Source organism: Mesoplodon bidens (assembly GCF_964165515.1).
Source record: "Mesoplodon bidens genome assembly, chromosome: 2".
Classification (NCBI taxonomy): domain Eukaryota; kingdom Metazoa; phylum Chordata; class Mammalia; order Artiodactyla; family Ziphiidae; genus Mesoplodon; species Mesoplodon bidens.
The window spans coordinates 170,922,389-170,943,157 of record NC_138177.1 but is presented as its reverse complement, the minus strand read 5'-3'; the positions used below and the strand labels follow the sequence as shown (position 1 = coordinate 170,943,157).

At 38.3% G+C, this 20,769-nt stretch overlaps 1 protein-coding gene across 17 annotated transcripts in view; it reads right to left on the bottom strand.

The window, feature by feature from the left end:
- The window catches only part of EIF4G3 (eukaryotic translation initiation factor 4 gamma 3), a 374,779-nt gene that overhangs the window by 31,156 nt on the left and 322,854 nt on the right, over positions 1-20,769 (bottom strand). For 14 of the 17 annotated variants that reach the window (XM_081224467.1, XM_081224474.1, XM_081224460.1 and 11 more), the window contains 7 exons: positions 19,880-20,012; positions 16,660-16,754; positions 14,613-14,706; positions 13,491-13,608; positions 11,544-11,764; positions 9,460-9,578; positions 5,338-5,510 (listed from right to left, as the gene is read on the bottom strand). In XM_081224467.1, coding sequence (XP_081080593.1) covers positions 5,338-5,510; positions 9,460-9,578; positions 11,544-11,764; positions 13,491-13,608; positions 14,613-14,706; positions 16,660-16,754; positions 19,880-20,012 — 953 coding nt within the window. The remainder of the gene's footprint in view (positions 1-5,337; positions 5,511-9,459; positions 9,579-11,543; positions 11,765-13,490; positions 13,609-14,612; positions 14,707-16,659; positions 16,755-19,879; positions 20,013-20,769) is intronic. The other 3 variants (XM_081224470.1, XM_081224463.1, XM_081224468.1) reach the window with 1 other exon arrangement.

The following is a 20,769-nucleotide window of genomic DNA, read 5'->3' as shown; positions in this document are numbered from 1 at the left end:
AACCGAAAGCCTATTTGCAGATAGGGCTAATTCTCTGAAGAACATGAACTATGGTACTAGGCTATCCCTAGAGGGTGATCAGAAAATACCTCTGTATGGAGGTGACATCTGAAAGACTTAAATGATGAAAATGAGGCAGTTATATGAAATTCTAGGGTAATAGGCTATTCTATTTAATCCCACACTATAAATAGTTCACCACAGTTGAGTATCATATCCTCTGAGTCAGTCAGAAGCACTGACTAAAAACTTAGTGTAATGCAGACCAGACACAAGGAGAAGAAAAGACAAAAATCCTTGTCACTGAGGAGCTTACAATGGGGAAGAAAACTGGATGGATACAAAAGAGCCTGACAACATTATTATATAACATCGTCATCATGACAAGTTACAAACTGTTCGACCTCTAAAGAAAAGCTAATGGTTTCAGGCTTTCATGCTATGGAATATTTCTCAATGTGAAGTAAAATAAATGGAATTTCAATATAAAATTTAGAAATACAAAATATCAGCACAGTCTTTTTAGGCTGAAAATCATAGCTATTCATTTTAAGTATAAAAACATAACTCAAGACTTTGTTAATCATTCCAATATAGAGCATATTAAAAAGTCCAAAAACAAAAGTGAATTAAACTATAGGAGACATATACATAATCACAAGGAAATACACATAATCAGAAGGAAAGGGCGAATGAATGAAGGGGCCAAGAGCAGGTGGTGTTAGTCTTCATATCCTTTTAGATCTCTGCACACATAAAATGTGTGCTTTTTCACTGCAATTCCAGTTCCTAGCCAGAGTGTGCCATTCTTTTTACCTACCTCAGAGGCCTACACAACACTTTTCCACTTAAAAACTACAAGGCAGAGTCCCTTTCCTGAAGGTGCCATTTCAAAACAATTGGCAGCTCAGCCACATTATCTACCTCTGGGCTTCATGAATCCTTAATGACAATTTTGTGACCTCACAGCTTGCAATTACTTGACATCTATTTGCTATACAACAGATTCTTGACTGTTCTCTCATTATGTCCACTTTCAGCTCAGTTAATGTGCCAATGATGGAACATAATCTGGCTGGGCTTCAGGATTTCTGGGTTGATCACCTATAATGCCTATTCATGTTCCATGGGTTAGCGGTATAGGTTAAACTGTTTAATGAGCCCATGAGACAACCGTAGCCGTCTTGGTCTTGCAGCAGTATATCTGCTCTTCTTTTCATCTCATATTACAACAAAGAGATACCCATATTCTTGCCCCTGTTTTCTACTTCTTGATTAGTCAGTTTATCATGGTACAATTTGCAGAACACAATCACTGATCAAATCCATACTGCTGATAAAAAAATATATTTGGCTGAACATAGGATATCTGAAGCAAAAGCTCATAAAAGACTTATTTCTCTTCAGATTTACAGTTCCTAAATCCTTTTGTACGATTTTAAAAGAAAAATCCTAGGTGTGCAGAAGCTGCTAGATAATTATCTTTATGTCTTTGGACTACTACCTAGCCTGTAACAATGCCTTGCATAATATATTATATATTATATATATTCTGAATGTATATTATGCCTTATATAATATACATTCAGAAGCTGGCTGAATAAATGAAACAGAGCTACACCGTAGCCTTGTTTCTTGGTATGTAGTGACCACCACACCCACTAAACTGTACTTCCATGAGGTCCACAAGTGGGACTTAGGACATCCCTTCCCCCATTTCAACTACAGAAACTCTACTTTTATTTATTTTATATATTGGGTTCCTGTCTAAAATTTAATTAAAGAAAGCAATACATTGTTAAAAGTTAGAAATATATTTTTTAATTCAGTAAAGTTCTGATTAGACAGCTGCTAAAAAGGCAAAATAATCTACCACAATTGGAAATGATATTGTCAAGCAGAATCTTCTACAATTTGCATTATGATGACTTAATAACAATATAAATCTACTGTAGATAATCAAAGAAGAAAGAATGAAGACATCTCAAAATTAGACTGGTCAAGTATTATTATGACTGATCATTAGAGAATCTAACTATAGGTAAAAGGAAGAAATAAATAAAAAGATTTTAAAAGCCAGTACCGTCTTCAAAGGAATACCACAGAAAAGGCTATTTAAACTAAATCTTACCTATGTGAGCAAATGGGGTCTTCACTTGTTAACTAGCACCTCTACCATTTTGCATATGGAACTTAGTCTGCTTGTCCATGTAAGCGCCAAATAGTATCTTTTTACCAAAGCAGAAATGCCTCAGGTGGCAAGAAAAGTTCAAGAAAAGTAATCAAAAAAGTAGTCAAGGGCTTCCCTGGTGGTGCAGTGGTTGAGAGTCTGCCTGCCAATGTAGGGGACACGGGTTCGTGCCCTGGTCCGGGAAGATCCCACATGCCGCAGAGCGGCTAGGCCCGTGAGCCATGGCTGCTGAGCCTGCGCGTCCAGAGCCCGTGCTCCGCAACGGGAGAGGCCACAGCAGTGAGAGGCCCGCATACCGCGGAAAAAAAAAAAAAAAGTCAAGAAGGAGATAAGAATTTCCTTTCCAGTAAGCCTCTCCCAAAATGAAATATTAATATATCAAGATTCCTTGAAGGGCACATATTTTATGTCTCTAGTCAACTCCAATTTTTACTGTCCTGTTTTTCATTTGTTTATTACACTTTCAAAGAGATTCCAATTCCATGGTGAACAGTGAGCTACACTCAACCACCTTTAGTAGACAGTTTTTAAAAAGAAGTCTTCTGAGGCCATGATATTAAATGACTGTACCACACTATTTGAAATGCACCTACACAGTAATGTGCCCACGTACCTACCTATCTAATTTGCATCATAAAGTATTTAGATTCAAGTCCTGAAATTTCCAAGAGGATGGCTTGATGTTGTGGAAATATTATTTATATACAGCAACTATTATGCTCAGAGTTGATAAAGCATCTTGTAAGGAAAATTCCAAAGGATCTAAGCTCTATTTATAAACCACCTGACACAAAGAGCCTATCTGAAATTTCTGTCTAGTCTATCTTACTATTTAAGTAGCAGTGCATGCTTTGGGGAAATGTAGGAGAAAGGGCAGATTGACAGTTGGAGGTCTTCTCCTTTGTTTTCCAGAACCATCACAGCTTTAATGGCTGCTCAGAAGTTGGCATCTAAGCAGTATCAGCATCCAAGAAAGCTGACCTTGTGCTCCCCCACGGTGCTATGTAAGGACACAGATCTTTGGATACTGGGACTAAAGAGACACAAGACAGGGCATTTCTGTGGCTCCAGTGAAATGTGCCTCTCTGGACAATATGATCTACTTATAACTTAGGCTTCAGAAGCAATCGGGAAACTACGATCTACTTGCAAGAAGGCTCTTGGTAAATAATAACCAAGAGGCTATCTCTTTGTTTGCACCGTGCCAGGCCTCTGCATTTAGGAAAGAATAGGGGTCTTCCTAGGGCTCTTGGTCTAAGGATGGTTAGGTCTAACTAAGTATCAAAAGCTCGGCCTGAAGCCGCTGCATTATCACAAGCTGCAGAGGAAGGAGGGACAAAGAGAGATGAAGTAGGTACCGAGACACAGAAGTGTTCATCTCATTTCTGGTCTAAATAAAAGGCTGTGGTTGTGGTTGTACTGCCAGCAGCGGCGACAGCACCACCATGAAAGTGTGGACACCATGTCTGGGTGTGACACTTTTTCCTCAGGGAATCCCACAAAGAGAAATGAAAATGTCTGAGGTAGCTTAGAAACCAAGCTAGCACCTCACAAGTTCAATTAAGGCCAATGAAGCTAGAACACACCCCTTTGAGGGCTTTCCAGGTATGAATCAACTTCTGAGTATAGTTTGAAGAGAGACAGAAAATGGTAAACAGTAATCTAGCATTCTCATTTCCAAAACTTTCTGGTGAATATATCATAGTATCTGGTAAAAAGCAAATATTTATAAATTAATATAATAGGTATTACTGAAACTATAGTTTCAAGTTGGCTAGGGGCAGAACTCAACGTGTGAGGCTATGAATACCCTCATTTGCTCTTATTATTTACACTGGCTGGTTACTGGAGTGAATCTCATGTATCTCTTTTAAAACTGAAAAAACATCCTGGCTTTTAAAGGCCAACAACCATAGCAACTTTTGCCAAAGTTTCTTACTAATAAGTTAACTGGGTCAGATGGCCTTAATCTGGTCAAGTCACTGAATCGAGAGAAATCTAGCTCACTGCTGAAGGATAACTTTTTAATGATCCTAGGAACAAATATACATCTTCTGGGACCTTGAGCACAATGTCATCATTCCTTCCAAAATCAAATGAATATTCCTAAGTACATTCAACCTTGGCATTTAATGGTTACACTATTCTAAGAGGTTGGCCATATCTGAAAGATATACAGAGATCACCAGCATTTAACTTACATGAACACAAAAAAGATTAGCAAAAAAGATTTACAATGAGAAAAATAACTTAAATAGTGCAGAATTCTTATGGCCATCCCACTCAACGAGCATATACCCCAAATGAGTATGAGATGTGAGATTTATCCCATCTGACATTTATCCTTCAGGAGGTCTTAGTTCCTTTCCTCTTAGAAAGTGGGTACCTGTCAGTCCTGGGTGTGGTTCTATGTTTACCTTTGCACAACATGGCTCCTAAAACAAAATTTTTTACCATATGCAATTTTCGCCTTAAATATTGATTTTAGAACATAAGCCTGGGCAAGATTCTGTACCACAAAGAACCTGATCCATGCATTTGTGATGATCACAAAGATAATCAGAACCTGATCAAATAAGGATATAACACAAGTGACAGCCAGACTTCATCAAACCAGCCATCATGAGAAATCATAATGAAACCAACTTGGAATAAACTATATCATTAACAACTTGGGAGTTACATATGCTTCTATGGGGTACAGTGAACAGACAAGCACTTCCTGTCCAAAATGAACCATGGTTTACTGAAAGAATAAGGCTTTTAGGTTTAAGTTAATTTTCCAGAATTTTTCTCCCAAAGAAAAGCTTTTTCCTAGAGAACATGCAGGGGTTTACATATAAATGGGCTGATGAGCTCAGAGCTTCCCGACAGTTAAGGGGGTCTCTGCTATCTTACTTACATCATAATATAAGTCTAACAACTAGATACAGAAAATCAGAAGATAACCATTATGCCCTAGCACAATCTATAAAATGCCATCATATCAACCAACATATTATCAATATAATATACATCAACATATTATGGTAGATACAGTTTTAATCTATGGAAATAGCTAAATACTTAAAAAGATATGTACTTTTAAAATTAAAGACTACTTAAGAGCCTAGTAACTGAATACCACTGTTGAGTAGGATACCGACCCTTTGAAAAAGTCCTGTTTGCTGAGTTTTTCTGACTGCACCAGCTGATACAGTAATTGGCCCATGTGATCCCTGGTGATCTGGCTCCTTTCCAGGGTGGACTCCACACCCATTCTCACAAACACATAGAGCAGGCCCTGGGCATTCAGCTCTTCCACACACTGCATGGCTTCCTGTTCAAATAGCAAATAAAAGCTTACTCCAAAATATGGATAGAATTACCAGAGTGTGAAAATAAGTTTAAAATCTTTTACTTATGACAAAGTCAGTAGACAACTCTAAGAACAAGACAGTTTTCATATATATATATAGTTAAACATTAATATAGCTCAGTAAAGTTCAGGTTAATATGGGCAATATTATTAGGCATATTTAAAAATAATACTGCATCTTTATAAGGCTAATGTGTTTAGATTAACAATTTTATTAAAGATCACTCAAAGGACCAGAGGCAAAAATGTATTTTTCTACACAATGTTTACCTATATTATGATCATTTTAAAACTGGAAATGGTATATTATGAAACAATATCTAAATAGAAATTCAATGTCATGATTCAAAGGCCTTAATGTGGCAACTGAGGTAATTCTGTTTGCGTATGTAATATTTGCAAAATCTTCAATGAAAAATGTCTTCCTTCATAGTAAAGTTGACATGGTTAGCTGAAGTACTAAAAACGTTTTAGGAAGATCTTGGGATGTGGGGCTTGTAAACTGGTCCTTACCATGGGATGATCTAGCTAGGTCAATACCTTTGATCTGGAGGATAAAAGCCTGGCAGCCAGGGTCACTGAATCACCAATACAGCAGTGTGCCTCCCTGCCCTCAGCTACCTCAACTTTGTCTGAGTCCAAAATCCTTTGGTTCAACATCTGCAGAGAGTAGCTCTTCTGAGGGGGAAGATGCATGTGAGAAGGGCAGCCTCCTGACTGAGGAAGGGAGTAAGGCATATCTGGGTGTCTCACTGCGATTGTATTTCCCCTCTGCTACTTTATGTAATATCTCCCACATCAATTTTTTAACTAAAAGATTTTCAAACTATAGAGAAATTAAAGAGTAATACAAGGTACACCTATATACCTTTACTTCAATTTAGATTCATTAGTTGTTAGCTTTCTTTCTCTTCATACATCCAAGAAATTTAACATTCATACAATAATGTCAACAAAAATATCTGATATATAGTACATATTCGAATTTCCACAATTGTCCCCAAATGTCCAATATAACTTTTTGTTGTTGTTGCTCTAGGATCCAACTGAAACCTGACATCACATGTCATGATGTCTCTTTAGACTCCTTCTTTTTGGCCTTGCTGTGCGGCTTGAGGGATCTTAGTTCCCCAACCAGGGATTGAACCCAGGGCCCTAGCAGTGAAAGCTCCAAGTCCTAACCACTGGACCGTCAGGGAATTCCAATTCCCGCTTTAGATGCCTTTAGTCTAGATCAGTCCTTTCTCTCTTTTTTGTCTTTTTATGGCACTGGTACTTTTGAAACAACTGTCATGTAAAGCTGTTTCTTACATACACTTTTAACCAATCAATCCTTCTGTTTCCAGCCCCATCTGCACCTCACGCACATTCATGGTCTGCTAAGTAAATTACCATTCATCCTTCTAACTTCCAGAATGTTGCTGCCCTCTATTCCTTATGCTCTTTATCCTTGTGGGTTTTTACCTCATTTTAAGCCTATCTTCATCATTAAAAGGTTTTTTCAGGAGAGAGTAAAAATGAATGCAAGTACTCAGTGCTCAGTACTAAACCTGAAGTGACTAAGTGTCTTCCAGTGAGTATTTAGTCACTGAATCTGCCTACCAGGCCAACTAACTACATCATGGAACTTCTAATGAGAAGCTTCTAATTTCACAGCAGTTCATAATCTTACCCTTCTCCCTGATTTTCTAACGGTTTGATTCTTGTTTTTGAGCTCTCAGCTGAAATGACACCTCCTATAGTCCCTGTGACTGCCCAATCACCGGCTAGCATACCACCTAATTTTACTTCTCTGCACTATAACATTGTTTTCTTTTTGTAGTAGTTGTTTATTTATTTTTAGGGCAGCTTTGTCTGTATCTCCCACTAGAACATAAACTCCATAAAAGAAACATAAAAAAAACAGACTATGTTGTTCACTACATATACTACAATATTTCCAGGAAGTACTCCTTAAAATGTGGCTGGCACATTTCAGGTACTCTATACATATATGTATCACATAGGCTAAAAACACAAGATGTGGAGTCAGACAAACGAAGGTTTGAACCCTGGCTCTGCCACTCACTTACTATTGTATGAGTTTAGGGATGTAACTTAATCTCTCAGCTTTGACTTCTTATCATAGGGTTACTATGAGGATTGCAAATAATACATATATATTGATAGAAGCACTTGGGCACATTGCCAAACACAAAACAAAGGCTCAATAAATATTAATTTGTATTAGCACCTATTAAAATATTAGGGAACAAACTTCCTTAGAATGAGCTCTGTAAGCCTTTAGCATGACACACTAATACCCTAAAGGTAATAAGAAAAAGTATAGTTTAGGCTCTGAAGCTAGAAGCCTGGATTTGAATCCTGAGTCTACCACTTATCAGCAGTATGACCTAGAGCAAGTTACTTTACATCTTTGCACCTCAGTTTCCTTATTGTAAAAATGGCTATTATAATAGTATTAATGTCTGGATGGTATTATGAGGATTAAATAAACTAATACACATAAAATACATGGAGTAGCACCTAGCACACAGTAAGTCCTCACTACGTCCGACATTATTACCTGGTTCCTATTGCCACTCAGCAGCAGAGCTGCCTTGTACGATGCATAATGACATTCATGAGTCATAACTGACTCTGTCCCTTCCATAGTGCAGGCTTGGTCTAGGGCTGAAGAATCTTCAAAGGGTCCTCTTGTTGCACCTAAGTGTTACGAAGGTCTTTTCCTTCTTAAACCTCCAGTTCATCACAGGGTCCTACTTTTCCTCTTTCAAAGCATTTGTTGCTCACTGACTTTGTATATCCTTTAAATTATTTCTAAAGACAATCTCTACTGCTTTCTTCCTTATTGTTTCTGTTTTTTCATCTTTTCTTAGTCTTTCCATTTTCTTCTTTCACATTTCCCTACTTCCACGTAAGAAAAAAGCTGTGCTGCCAATTTGTAAGAATACTCCTCATTTTCCAGGAATCTAACAAATCACAGTATATGAAGTCTATTTTTTGGCTCATTCCAGCTAATGTTCACTTATTTTTGCTGCATTTCCAAGGGTTTCTGCAAAGTACTCCTCTCCAACTCGCTCATGAGCAAAACTTCTTCCTACTTCTTGTAAATTTTGGACAATTTCGGTAAGCTTTTGCCAAAGGAAAAGTAGTTAATGTATCTGACAAATATTTTAACAGATAAGCCTTTGCTGACTCCAGATCCCTAAACTAGGCCTCATTATATGATCTCTCCTAAGACCCTATAGGTCTACTACAGTTTAACTATTTATGGAATTTATCTGTTTATGATCTGTCTCTACCTTAAGACTACAGGGCTCGTGAAGTCAGGAGGTATGTATATCTTATTCACTGCTATCTTAAAATGAAGATCAAGGAGAAGGTTAAGGTTAAAGAAGGGCAAACGGAAAGCCACATCTTGAAATGTTTCACTTAGGCTGTCTGACCCTGGCACATTACTTACTCTTTTGTGCCTCAGTTTTCCACTTATGAAATAAAGAAAAAGTAATGTCAGCTGTACTTTAAAGTTAATATGAGAATGATGATAAAATGATTGTAAAGATAACGACAGGTAATATATAAGGAGCCAGGAATTCCTCATAATGATAATGTGTTGTTTTTTGTTCATCAGTATCAAAGTCAATTTGGTTACCCCATAGTGGGAATGGACTGATACCCGTTCTTCCTTCCGGACCACTGATCTTGTGAACTACAGTACCAATTTAAAAGAGAGTACTTGGCAGAAATGCATCAAAGTTGTGCAAACTGAACTGTGTAGAGCTTGGATTACTCACTCTAAGTCTCATCAGTTCACAATAACTGATTTAGACCAGAACCAAGTTCCTCTGTCTCTTGCCACAGGGCTTTCTGTGTTGTTGTTGCTTTCTTTTTTAAAAATTTTGTTTACCTTAAAATCATTAATGTGTAGAAATTCATCAATGATAGATTTGGACTTCCTCTCCATCTCCTCCTCTGACAAGGCAGGCTTGTCAGGGGCTGACGTTGCTGGAATTTCTGGTTTCGTTACTAGTGAGGTTAAAAAAAGCGAGAAAGTAAAAACGACAAAAATTATCATTAAAATGGGAGGATTATGGTTGACAATATTTATGTGTTGTTACATTGTTTTTTTAGTAAAGGCATTAAAATAGGTACAAATTTGACAAAGCAAGCTACCTGAAAGTAGAATACAGAAACTTTTTTTTTAGAGTAGATATGCACTAAGTAACTTCATAATCCACAACAGCTACAAGGTATAGGGATATGATAAATCTTTATAATTAGAGTTTTGTTCCTTTCTGTATTTTTTTTTAAATTGAGGTGCAGTTGATTTAAAATATTACATTAGTTTCAGGTATACAACATAGTAATTCAACATTTTTCTAGATTATACTCCATTTCCTTTCTGTATTTTGATTCCTCTCCATTGCTTCTATGATGAAGAGCACATGAGGCCCACACAATCGTGCACAGAGCTACAGCCACATTGGCCTTTGGCAGTTGCTTGAATACGCCATGGTTCCACCTTCTAATACTTTGCTCATGGTGCTCCTCCTGTATGAAATGATCTTTCTCTCTGTCTCTCATCCATCCCTCCCTGCAAACCTGTTTTAACTCCTCTTGGTCCTTCAGACCTGAGGGAAGACTTCCCTAACATCCCTCTGTGTCAACTGTACTCAGCTCCTTTGTTAAGTACTCTCTTAGAAATATATTTGTTTCTTTCATAGCATTTTGCTGTTTGTATTTATATATCATCTTTCGTGGGGTTATTTGATAAAGTTCTTCCTGATCCAGCAGACTGAAGGCCAAAGCAGGGATCGAGTACCCAGAAGTCACTAGGTGCTCAGGTGCACGTGGCAAATGAACAAATGGCCCAGAAAATAAACATGCAGAGGGCAGCTGTGCTACATTATTCACTACACACAAGATTATTTTCACACCTTACCTTGTTATGTTCTCAAAATAAACTAGCTTAGATAAGAAAGCCACTTGTAAAGATCTGGGGTGGTGGTGGTGGGATGAATTGGGAGATTGGGATAGACATATATACACTAATATGTATAAAATAGATAACTAATAAGAACCTGCTGTATAAAAAATAAATAAATAAAATTCAGAAAAAAAAACATTGAAAGATCTGAAGTCTTTATCAGTTGGGAGACGACATTTCAATTTGCCTGTGAAATCCATTTAGAAACTACAGTTGGGAGACACAATTTAAATAGTGAAACAAAATTGAAAGCTTGGAAAATGTTGTAAAACAACCAGTATTACTTCAGGATTAAAATTTAAAACTATTTTTCATCACTGTCATTATCATCAAGACATCTAATACCTTTTGCAAACTTTGTATTTATTAGGTAATGTCCTAAGTATTTACATGTATTAACCTCACTTTTAATCTCCGCCACTCTACAGGGTTAGTACACTTATTATTCCCATATGACAGATGAGGACACTGAAACACAGATAGGTTAAATACATGAGGCAGTTTTTAGAGCACTATCTGAGTTGGTCCTCTAAGCACATACATGCTCAACATGTACAAAACCCACAGAGGTTCCAAGATGAAGGTAACAAAAGACAATCTGATACTTTCTCTTTGGTTTGCCCTGTCGTGGCTCAAGAGTGTCAGAATTTTCATACATTTGAGGGGCTGTACAAAGGACAGGCACTCTAATGCACACTGGGGTATAATTTAGGGAACTTCTAAGAAATTCACTGCTTAATATACATCAAGAGGACCTCACCATCGTCACTTTTAATAGTGAAAGGGGAAAATTTACAAATTGCTGAACAAAGGGATACCTGGGGAATGAGAGCTATGTTATAAGATTATGAAGATACCCTTTAACTTTTAAGGCACTGGCGTGTGTGCCGTTATCATGTATTGATTCTGAAATCTACTCAGGCACAAAGCCTCCTTTGCATTTTTTCCCTTCCAAATTTAAGGGCCCAATCTTCACCTGTACCTGTTCATATAAAGCCTCCCACCTGACTCCCTGATTCTACTTCGCTCAGCCTCAGTGCTGCTCCTGTCCACATCCATGCCTCCTGTGAGCTGCTTCACAGTCTCCAGCATCTCTCTCCGTTGCTCTTCTTGAGACTGATTGTCTAACAGGTCTTTACTGCTGCTGCCCCTCATGAAAGTGTTTGGACGAGCTGTTCCAGATGGAAGGGGCTTGTCATTCTTCTCCCTGCCCATGCTTCCGCGACTGAAAAGACAAAACAACAATTTTCAAACTAAGGACCACCCCATCCACTCTGTATTCAAATTATAAAATAACACTAAGACTTTCTAAAAGTATGCAGAAGAATTTTTCACAGATAACTTCAGATGTGTGAGGCAACAATTATATTTCAAAGTGTAATTATTTATATAAACAAGTAAAATCATGCTTTAAGGAGAATATTAAGATATGTTCGACATTTTTCTTAAATGTTAAAGGGATACCACTTGAAAATTTTAAATGCTAATAGCAATTCTTCATTTAAATTAAAAAAAATCTTTTAAGAAAAAAGAAGACAGTAATGAATGTATGAGCTAAATGAGTGAAAGGGAAACAGAGTACCACAAGAACGTGGTATCACAATCTTAAAAACTTTCAATGATACTTTATTTATTCAGAAACTTCAAATACATGGAAAATATTTGAGAACCAAGTAGTAGAAACAGTTTTTGAATAGCCAAAATCACACACTTTGTTCATTTTTTTTTTTTTTTTTTGCGTTACGCAGGCCTCTCACTGCTGTGGCCTCTCCCATTGTGGAGCACAGGCTCCGGACGCGCAGGCTCAGCGGCCATGGCTCACGGGCCCAGCCGCTCCGCAGCATGTGGGATCTTCCCGGACCAGGGCACGAACCCATGTCCCCTGCATCGGCAGGCGGACTCCCAACCACTGCGCCACCAGGGAGGCCCAACTTTGTTCATTTTAAGAGAGAATCTTCCTATCTTCCTACTCTTTTTTCAGACAATTCTGACCAGCTGGGCAAATGGGTCCTTGGCCCAGGGCAGATCAGAAACAGAGAATTTAAAAGTAGAAAAGAGGGAAGACCTAGAGGAACGACAATGTTCTAACCACTATGAAAGAACATACACAGTACTCAAAAAGCAGGGCCATCACGGGAAATCTAAAGCAGGGCAAAGAGCCACAAACACCTCAATAGCACAAATGATGCTCAGTGGCAATCTATGTCATCATTAAAAAGTTGACCTGTGCTATATTTTGTTTCAAAAGCCAAGAGAATAGTAATACAGCTTAGAAAATCTACCTAGTTATACTGATTATAATAAAAAACAAAAACTTGAGAGTTTAAAGAAACTCAGCTCTAAAAGTGTTTACATGAAAAAATTATATTCTGTCACTATATTACAGGTCCGCATCCACTCTCCATAAACTAGTCAATGGAACACTTGACTGTATAAACCCTACAAAAATGCAAGTAGAAAGACAGTAGAATATAGAGTAGTGAAAAATAAAAGACAACCTCAAATATAACTCCAAGGACAGTGTGACAGAGAAATATATGGTTGGGCTGTTGTTATGCCCTTTAACTCACAGCCTGAGAGTGCTAAGTTAACCTAGAGCATCCTGAGGCATTACCTTGGAGAGCCCTACACAAACCTCCATGGCTCTTTGGGTGGGCCTGGCTTTCTTAGTCGAGCAAAGTATTAGATATTTGTCAGATAACTTGCCCTTCCCTTCCACCTCATCCTAAATCTATAATTTCCTTATCTTGGAGAAAATCAACTTTAGGGATGAAAGGAATCTATCCATAGGGATTATCATCATAATCTGTGTGTGTGTGTGCGTGCGCGTGCGTGCGTGTGTGTGTGTGTGTGTGTGTGTGTGTGTGTTGCGGGGGAGGGAGAGAGAGACAGACAGAAACAGTCTGACAAGCAGGTCAGTCTTGAGTTAATGTGCAGACCGAGCTTCTTACCTAGTTAAGGTCCGTCGGGAATCAAACTCTAAAGGCGTGGATGATGTAGACCCTGAGGGTGCTGGAGGTTGCAAAGCAGAGAATCTGTTTAAACTGGAAGCACTTGACCTTAAGGCATCTATAGGTATTGAGACGTGAGAAAAAAATACAAATCACATGACTAAAATGCAGCTTCTAATTGGTCTGCCTCCTTGGGGTGCGGCCTGAGACTAGGCACTTCTAACCAGCCTAATGAGGTGGCACCAATCTCCTGGTCCACAGACCACACTCTCAGAAGCACAGTGTTAGAGGGATCTTGTATGCAAAAAAGGATTTAGGAATCTTTGTTCATTACAACCATTTGCTCCTTTAAAAATATAATTAAATTATCCTAAGTAGGGCATGGGAATGGTAAATAGAGGAAGGAAGGAGGCAAGCAAAGCAAAACAAAATATTTCACTTAAAAAACCTAACTAACATAAATGCTGTGATATCATTTACATAAAATTATGGATGTGAGTTTAAGTGAACAATTTCTTTTCTAATTTAAAAGAAAAAAGGTCAAAATTACATAGTAGAAGGGAAATACGGGAAGGAGGCTAGCAATGAAGTTTACATTTTTTCCATTGGTCTTTCTTTAGCTTTTAAGATGTGTCTGTAATGATCCAAATATTTCAGTCCTAAAGCCAAATCTCTCAAAATCTACTTTTGGCAAAGATTTTGAAAAATATTTTCATCTAATTCTTTTTTCTTTTACAACTCCCTGAAATTAAATGCTTCTGGGTAATAATATTATTTTTCTCAGCAATATGAGTTTCCCTTTTTAACCTGGAGTCCCAGTAATTTTTCTAATTATATTGAATTTATGAACAATAACAACAGCAACAAAGGAATCAAATAGATTAAAGTTTTAAATAACCTAACTGAATTAAAAAATTTTTTTTAAAATATTCAAAATACCTAAGGATCCTTACTGAGGAGGAAACGTTCAAATTATGTTAGAGTGGGACACCAATAAATCCAGCCATGATTAGTCTATAGATATTTTCCTAAAATTGTTTATGAAATGACTGCAGAAAGCACTGTAAGGTGAACGCTAATAGACCACATGCAGGTTCCCAAGAAGGGACACTCCATACTTACCAGTCTCACTTGCCTTTGCTCCACCACTGCTGCCTTTTCCCCAACTGCCCAGCTGTGCTTTAGGTACCAGCTGAATTTTCTCATCAATTGTGGGCTGTAATATAAGTGACCACAAGTCAACAATAGGAAATATTCTAGAAGAACAGTTTATCTTTTTTTTTCCGTGAAATAAAACCATTTTCAGCAATGAAATTTTGCCTGGAATGCCCACATAAGAAACATAAATGGGAGCTGTTCACATTAAACTGGGATTCCCAGGGCCCCTGAAGGACTCTCTGGAATCCAGCTTCCACAAAATACAGTTAGAAACCACTGGTCTGGAGAATGCATTCAGATCCTCTAAGACGGCAATGCCGATCTGCTACACACAAGTAGTTTCTAGTGATTCCCCTCTTACAATAATGCCCAGGGATTTAAAAAAGAAAAAAAAGGAGTACACAAATACTACAAAATTAGCTCATTAATCTCTTCAAGTGACTGTCAGAAAACAGGCTGAAAGACACAAAGATTTCACATTTTAGCAAAGCCTAAAATAGGGTGGGGCAGGGAAGGAGAGGTGGAATAGGAGCATTCAATAAAGAGGAATAAGACAAAAGAGAATAAAATGTTAAGACAGGGAGTTAAGGTGCCTGATATCTCTCAGGTTTAACTCTCCCAGCACAACTTCAGTACAAATGAATACAAGTTACTCATAAAATGCACACCACAACACAAAAGCTGTAAAGCAGTGCCTTGTAACAAAGGTATTACTCTATTCTGACAGTACTGTTTGCTATATGACAGTTAACAGTGAATTTGCTTAATGGTTTTTGAATTTTAACGAGATGTTTATATAGAGTACCTACAGTATAACTCCCTGAATATATACTACATTTATCTTTTTTCATTTATATATTTTTCAAAATATTAAGGAAATAATGTTGTAGGCTTATCATAGTGCCCATGCACAGAAACAGTATTGTAAAACACAGACAAATGATTTTGGTTAAAACTGTCTCTTGCTGGAAATGGAAGTGGATGGGAATCAAGTTGTATTCAGAAATGGAATTCCTTCTCTGAGACATAAACAACTGGAAGAATGTACCAGAGTCTTAGAGAACAGGATCCCAGCTGATACATCAAAAGAGACCCAGAGAGGGACTCTTCTATCCTGAAGCAATGCCTTGACAAGACCATAAAGATGCAAACAACATAGCCCATCTTCTTCCATTTGATTATTTTCAACATTAGCTTTAGGTTGTCTTTATCCTACTGGCAGGCTGCCAATTTTCAGGACTATGTAAAGTATATTACAAGTAAGGATCAAACTACACTTGCAAGTGATCTGCACAACTCACTGGGCTGTACAAGTTTCCACTTTTACAAAATGTAATTCTACTTTCTCTATCGTTTCCAAGGTTCTTCATTCTACTTATAGTGATCAACTTCCACTGCTGAAAACATCTGCTAGAAGAAAAGTCTTTCCTCTTACTGCCCATGGATTCTCAAGAGAAGGAAAAAGAATACATTAAATCTTTATCACAGAATAATTTCTCGTAGGTCCTCTGTGATTTCTTTTATGCCTTGGATATAGCAAACCATTCATTCCTTTCATGATTAGACTTAGACAGGTACCTGCTTCTTCCTCAGAGCTAAGAATATACTGTATATATATTATACAGTATGAATACTATATCATACAGTATGAATATACTGTATATATATATATATGTATAAAAGCTTGCAATTAACTATGGCTTCTCAAGAATTTTTATCATCTCTCTTATACTAAGCATCTCATACCTTTAAGAATTAACCTAGTCAATTAGTAAGCCTTAGTAAACCTAATTAACCTAGTCCTCCTTAATAAACACTCATAGAAATAAAAGGACTAATGCCAGGACAAGTAGGTAAGAATACACTTACTGATGATGCTGACCTGTAGAAATGCATCTGCATTAAAAAACCACCACCCCATAAAATCTGCAATATGGCTATTTTATATGAGAAATCATTTTGAGGGCCATGATTTGGGGCTGTTTGAAGTGTGTTTAAATGTCACACTCACCTTAGTGATTTTCAGGAATTTTGAGGGGTCCAGTACCCGACTATTCTTGGCCCCTTGAACAGTGTTCCACCCACCTTCGTCCACTCTCTGGACACCTGCAGGGAAAACAGAGCGAGCCACTCTCTCATCTGTCTCAAATCAGTTTGACAATGAAAGGGCAAGCCATATTTTTAACTCAGCAGCTCCAACCAAAACCCAGGAAAAACACAAAAGAAATTGTAAAAGCATTGCTGACAGTCTCTTTACTACCCACAACATGAAAGTATCAAGTAGAAGTACTTTGCTTGTATCCATCTGTCATGAAACATTACTGACCTAGAAGAAACCAACTGATACAAATGAATAGGGATTTAGTGCTAGACAAGGGAGGGCCAAATCTAATGTCTATAGAGTTAATGATGAGAACACTTTGGAAGAGATCAGATGGAAATAATTTATTGCAAAGTTTATTTCACTTAATGGTGTCATATGACACACTATGCTTCAATCATCCCCCCAAAACCTGCTTCTCCAAACTTTCAGCTGCTGAGGCAGAAAACCTTGATTCCTCTTTCTCTCACACGTCACACCTAATCTGTCAGCAAATCTTGTCAGTTCAACCTTTTCAATGTATTCAGCATCTAGCCCCTTCTAATCACTACCAACACTACAAATTTGGTTTAAGCCAGCAACACTCCTTGACTGGTATAAAAACATCGTCACTGGCTTCCCTGCTTTCACCCTCACCTGTTTTCATCATGGCAGCCAGTGTGACCCTAGTAAAGTGTGAGTTAGGTCCTGTCATTTCTCTGCTCAAAACACTTCTGTTATCTATTTCACTCTGAGAAAAAGACAGGCTCCTTATAAATGGCCTACAAACTCTAAATAATCTGGCCCCCTGCCTCTCGGACCCAATGTCCTACCACTCTCCCCCTGTGCCCTTTGCTCTAGCCACACTGGCCTCCTTGCTGATCCTTGAAAAGGCTGCTTCAGGGCCTTTGTACTTATTATTCCCTTTGCCTAAAACCTTCTTCTCCAGATATCCACATGACTCATTACTTCATTCAGTCTTCGCTCAAACACCACCAACTTTTAATAGGCTGCCCAACCTCCCTATTTAAAACTGTAACCTCTATTAATCAAACCTTGCACTCCTACCCCCTCCCTCTTTGTTTTAGCTTTTCTTTTTTTTTTTTTTTTTTTTTTTTTGCGGTACTTGGGCCTCTCACTGTTGTGGCCTCTCCGGTTGCGGAGCACAGGCTCCGGACGCACAGGCTCAGCGGCCATGGCCCACGGGCCTAGCCGCTCTGCGGCATGTGGGATCTTCCCGGACCGGGGCACGAACCCATGTCCCCTGCATCGGCAGGCGGACTCTCAACCACTGCACCACCAGGGAAGCCCTGTTTTAGCTTTTCTATAGAATATATCTATCTGGCAAAACTGTATATTTATGTATTTGTTCCCCACCCCACCTCCCACTCCCCATAAGAGGTAAGCTGCATGAGGTAAGGGACTTTGTCTCTCCTGTTAAGTGACAAGCACTCAATAAATATTTATTGAATAAATGAATGAAAGACCACCAAACTGTCTATCCAAAAGCTTTTCCAATCTTCACATATTTCTTTTTTTTTTTTTTTTTTTTGCGGTACGCGGGCCCCTCACTGTTGTGGCCTCTCCCGTTGCGGAGCACAGGCTCCGGATGCGCAGGCTCAGCGGCCATGGCTCACGGGGCCAGCCGCTCCGCGGCATGTGGGATCTTCCCGGACCGGGACACGAACCCATGTCCCCTGCATCGGCAGGCGGACTCTCAACCACTGCACCACCAGGGAAGCCCCTCACATATTTCTTGATTTTCTCTTTGCTAAATGGTATTAATGATCATGAACAGGCTTGCTTATTCCTTGTTCCTGTGAAATGGAAAAGCACACTTTCTTTCCTGGAGGATTCATCTCTCAGAACTTCACTATGAGCTATACAGTGTCTATGATAAATAAGGGCTAATGGTTATTGAGTATTTACTAGGTGGCAGTTGCTACGCTGAACACTTTACCTATATTATTAGCTCATTTCATCCTCACACAAATCCTAGGTACTATTATGTGATGAATTTTACAGATTAAGTGACTTGTGCAAGGTCATACAGCTAGGATGCAGGAGAGCTGAAATTCACACCAAGATAGCTTGGCTCCAGAGTCTATGCTCTCAACCTCTATACTAATATGATCCAGTCACTTTAACTGATCACTTAACTGTACAGTGGACAAAATGAGCATTCTCATTTGGATGTCATCTTAGAAGAAACAGGCTTAAAAAAAGATCATTTCCTTTCTGAAAAAGTTTTCCTCTTCCAATGTTCCTAAACTTAGTCAATAGACTTTCTATTATCTCAGGTGTAAAATGGCTTCTATTTCATCTTTCATCTTACCTTCCTCCACATAGGATTTCAGGCAACAGCAACATTTCTGAGTTCAGTGTAGCCGTTGATTCATCATGTGAAGAGCAACAGACTCATTTTATTTATGTATCTCTAGCATGACATTACTCCTTTGGCTCAAAAACACACAATGGCTCCTTAATGTCAAATCAAGCCGACAGTTCCTCATCTGGCTCCATTCTTCTGGACAAACATTTTTCCATTCCTTCTGAACACTTAAATTTTACTCTAATCAGGCTTATTGATTCCTCTTTACAGTATATGTTTATTTTAATTTCGTGACTAAAGTTTTTCCTTCCCTTCCAAATATCATCCATCCACCAATACCCAGTTCAAGTGCCCCTTCCTCAAATAGGGATTTCCTCCAGGTTTCTACCTTTTCTCTTCTGAATTTTAACAGCCTTAGTGGAGAATACATTTCATAATTGATAGTATCTTCCATTTGCTTGAAAATGTTCCCTTTATTAGTTTTGGCTTTCCAGATAAACTGAAAGCTTTCAGAGGGAAGGAGCTATATCTTCTACTTCTTTTTATTTCTCTCACCAATGCTGAGTGTACAGAGGATGCTCAATAAAGTCTTGTTGATTACTGCCTTTGAAGTAGTCAAAGAAATCATGTTTAGTTCCTGTATTCTCTGCTTTTACTCAACAACCCAGTCTCCAGGTGAAGCTGCTTCACTTACCAATCACCACTCCATTCTTTGGGTTAGTCTTTCTGCTCTCATTTCATATTTAAAAATAGAATTCTTAAACATCTATCCCTCAAAACTCCCAAGTTCTCTAACGCCTGGTGGACTCCACCCCTCACCTGGTCTTCTCTTCTCTTTGGTCATGAGTTGCTGGACCTTCCTCTGCTCTTCTTGTTCTTCTATTTTAGCTTCTTTGTGAATCTGTTCAATAGTTTTAGGCCCTTGATCTGCTCTTCGAGATACCCAATTACACTGTAAAAGGAGAAAACGAAGTCATCAGCCAGAAAAAGGAAAATAAAAATAGAAAGGAAATTTTTGAAAATCTGTTTTATACTTTGCTGGAAAAGTATAAAATACATATAAAATGTGGTACTATGACAATTTTTCATTACAGCTAAATAATTAAATTTTTCTCAATCAACCCTGAGCTACTGTATACTCAGCATTCCAATAGCTGATGGATAAAGACAGAGTGAAAGACTGGCCCAACTATCTATCTATCTATCTATCTATCTATCTATCTATCTATCTTCCTTCCTACCTACCCTACCTACTTACCTATCTATGCATTTTATCATTTTGTATTTTTGAAAGGAGCGAGAAGAGGAATCAACAAAGATCAGGATTCTTTGGCCTTGACTTCGTCTGGTATGTTGCTACTCAGTTCATAGCACACTACATTGGGGCTCTAAATCGAGGATGACTAGTGTTTTTCTTCCTCCCGTATCAAGGTTCTGGTGTCTACACAAAATGCCGCACCGCTCTGAGCTTTGGTTATCCTCTCCACTCAGGACAAAACAAGCTGTCTCCTTATAGTTTCACTTCTCCCTTTACTTCCCTTCCCAGCTATAGTCTCAACATCTGATACCAATATGAGTGATTAAAGCAAGAGGCGGAGACGTTTTTAACATTTATATTAGCTTGAGGGAAGAATGGCAAAAAGGTTGAAATCAGCATTCAAAATTCTGATCAACTGGTAGGTGCTTTGTTAATAAGAAGGATCCTGAGG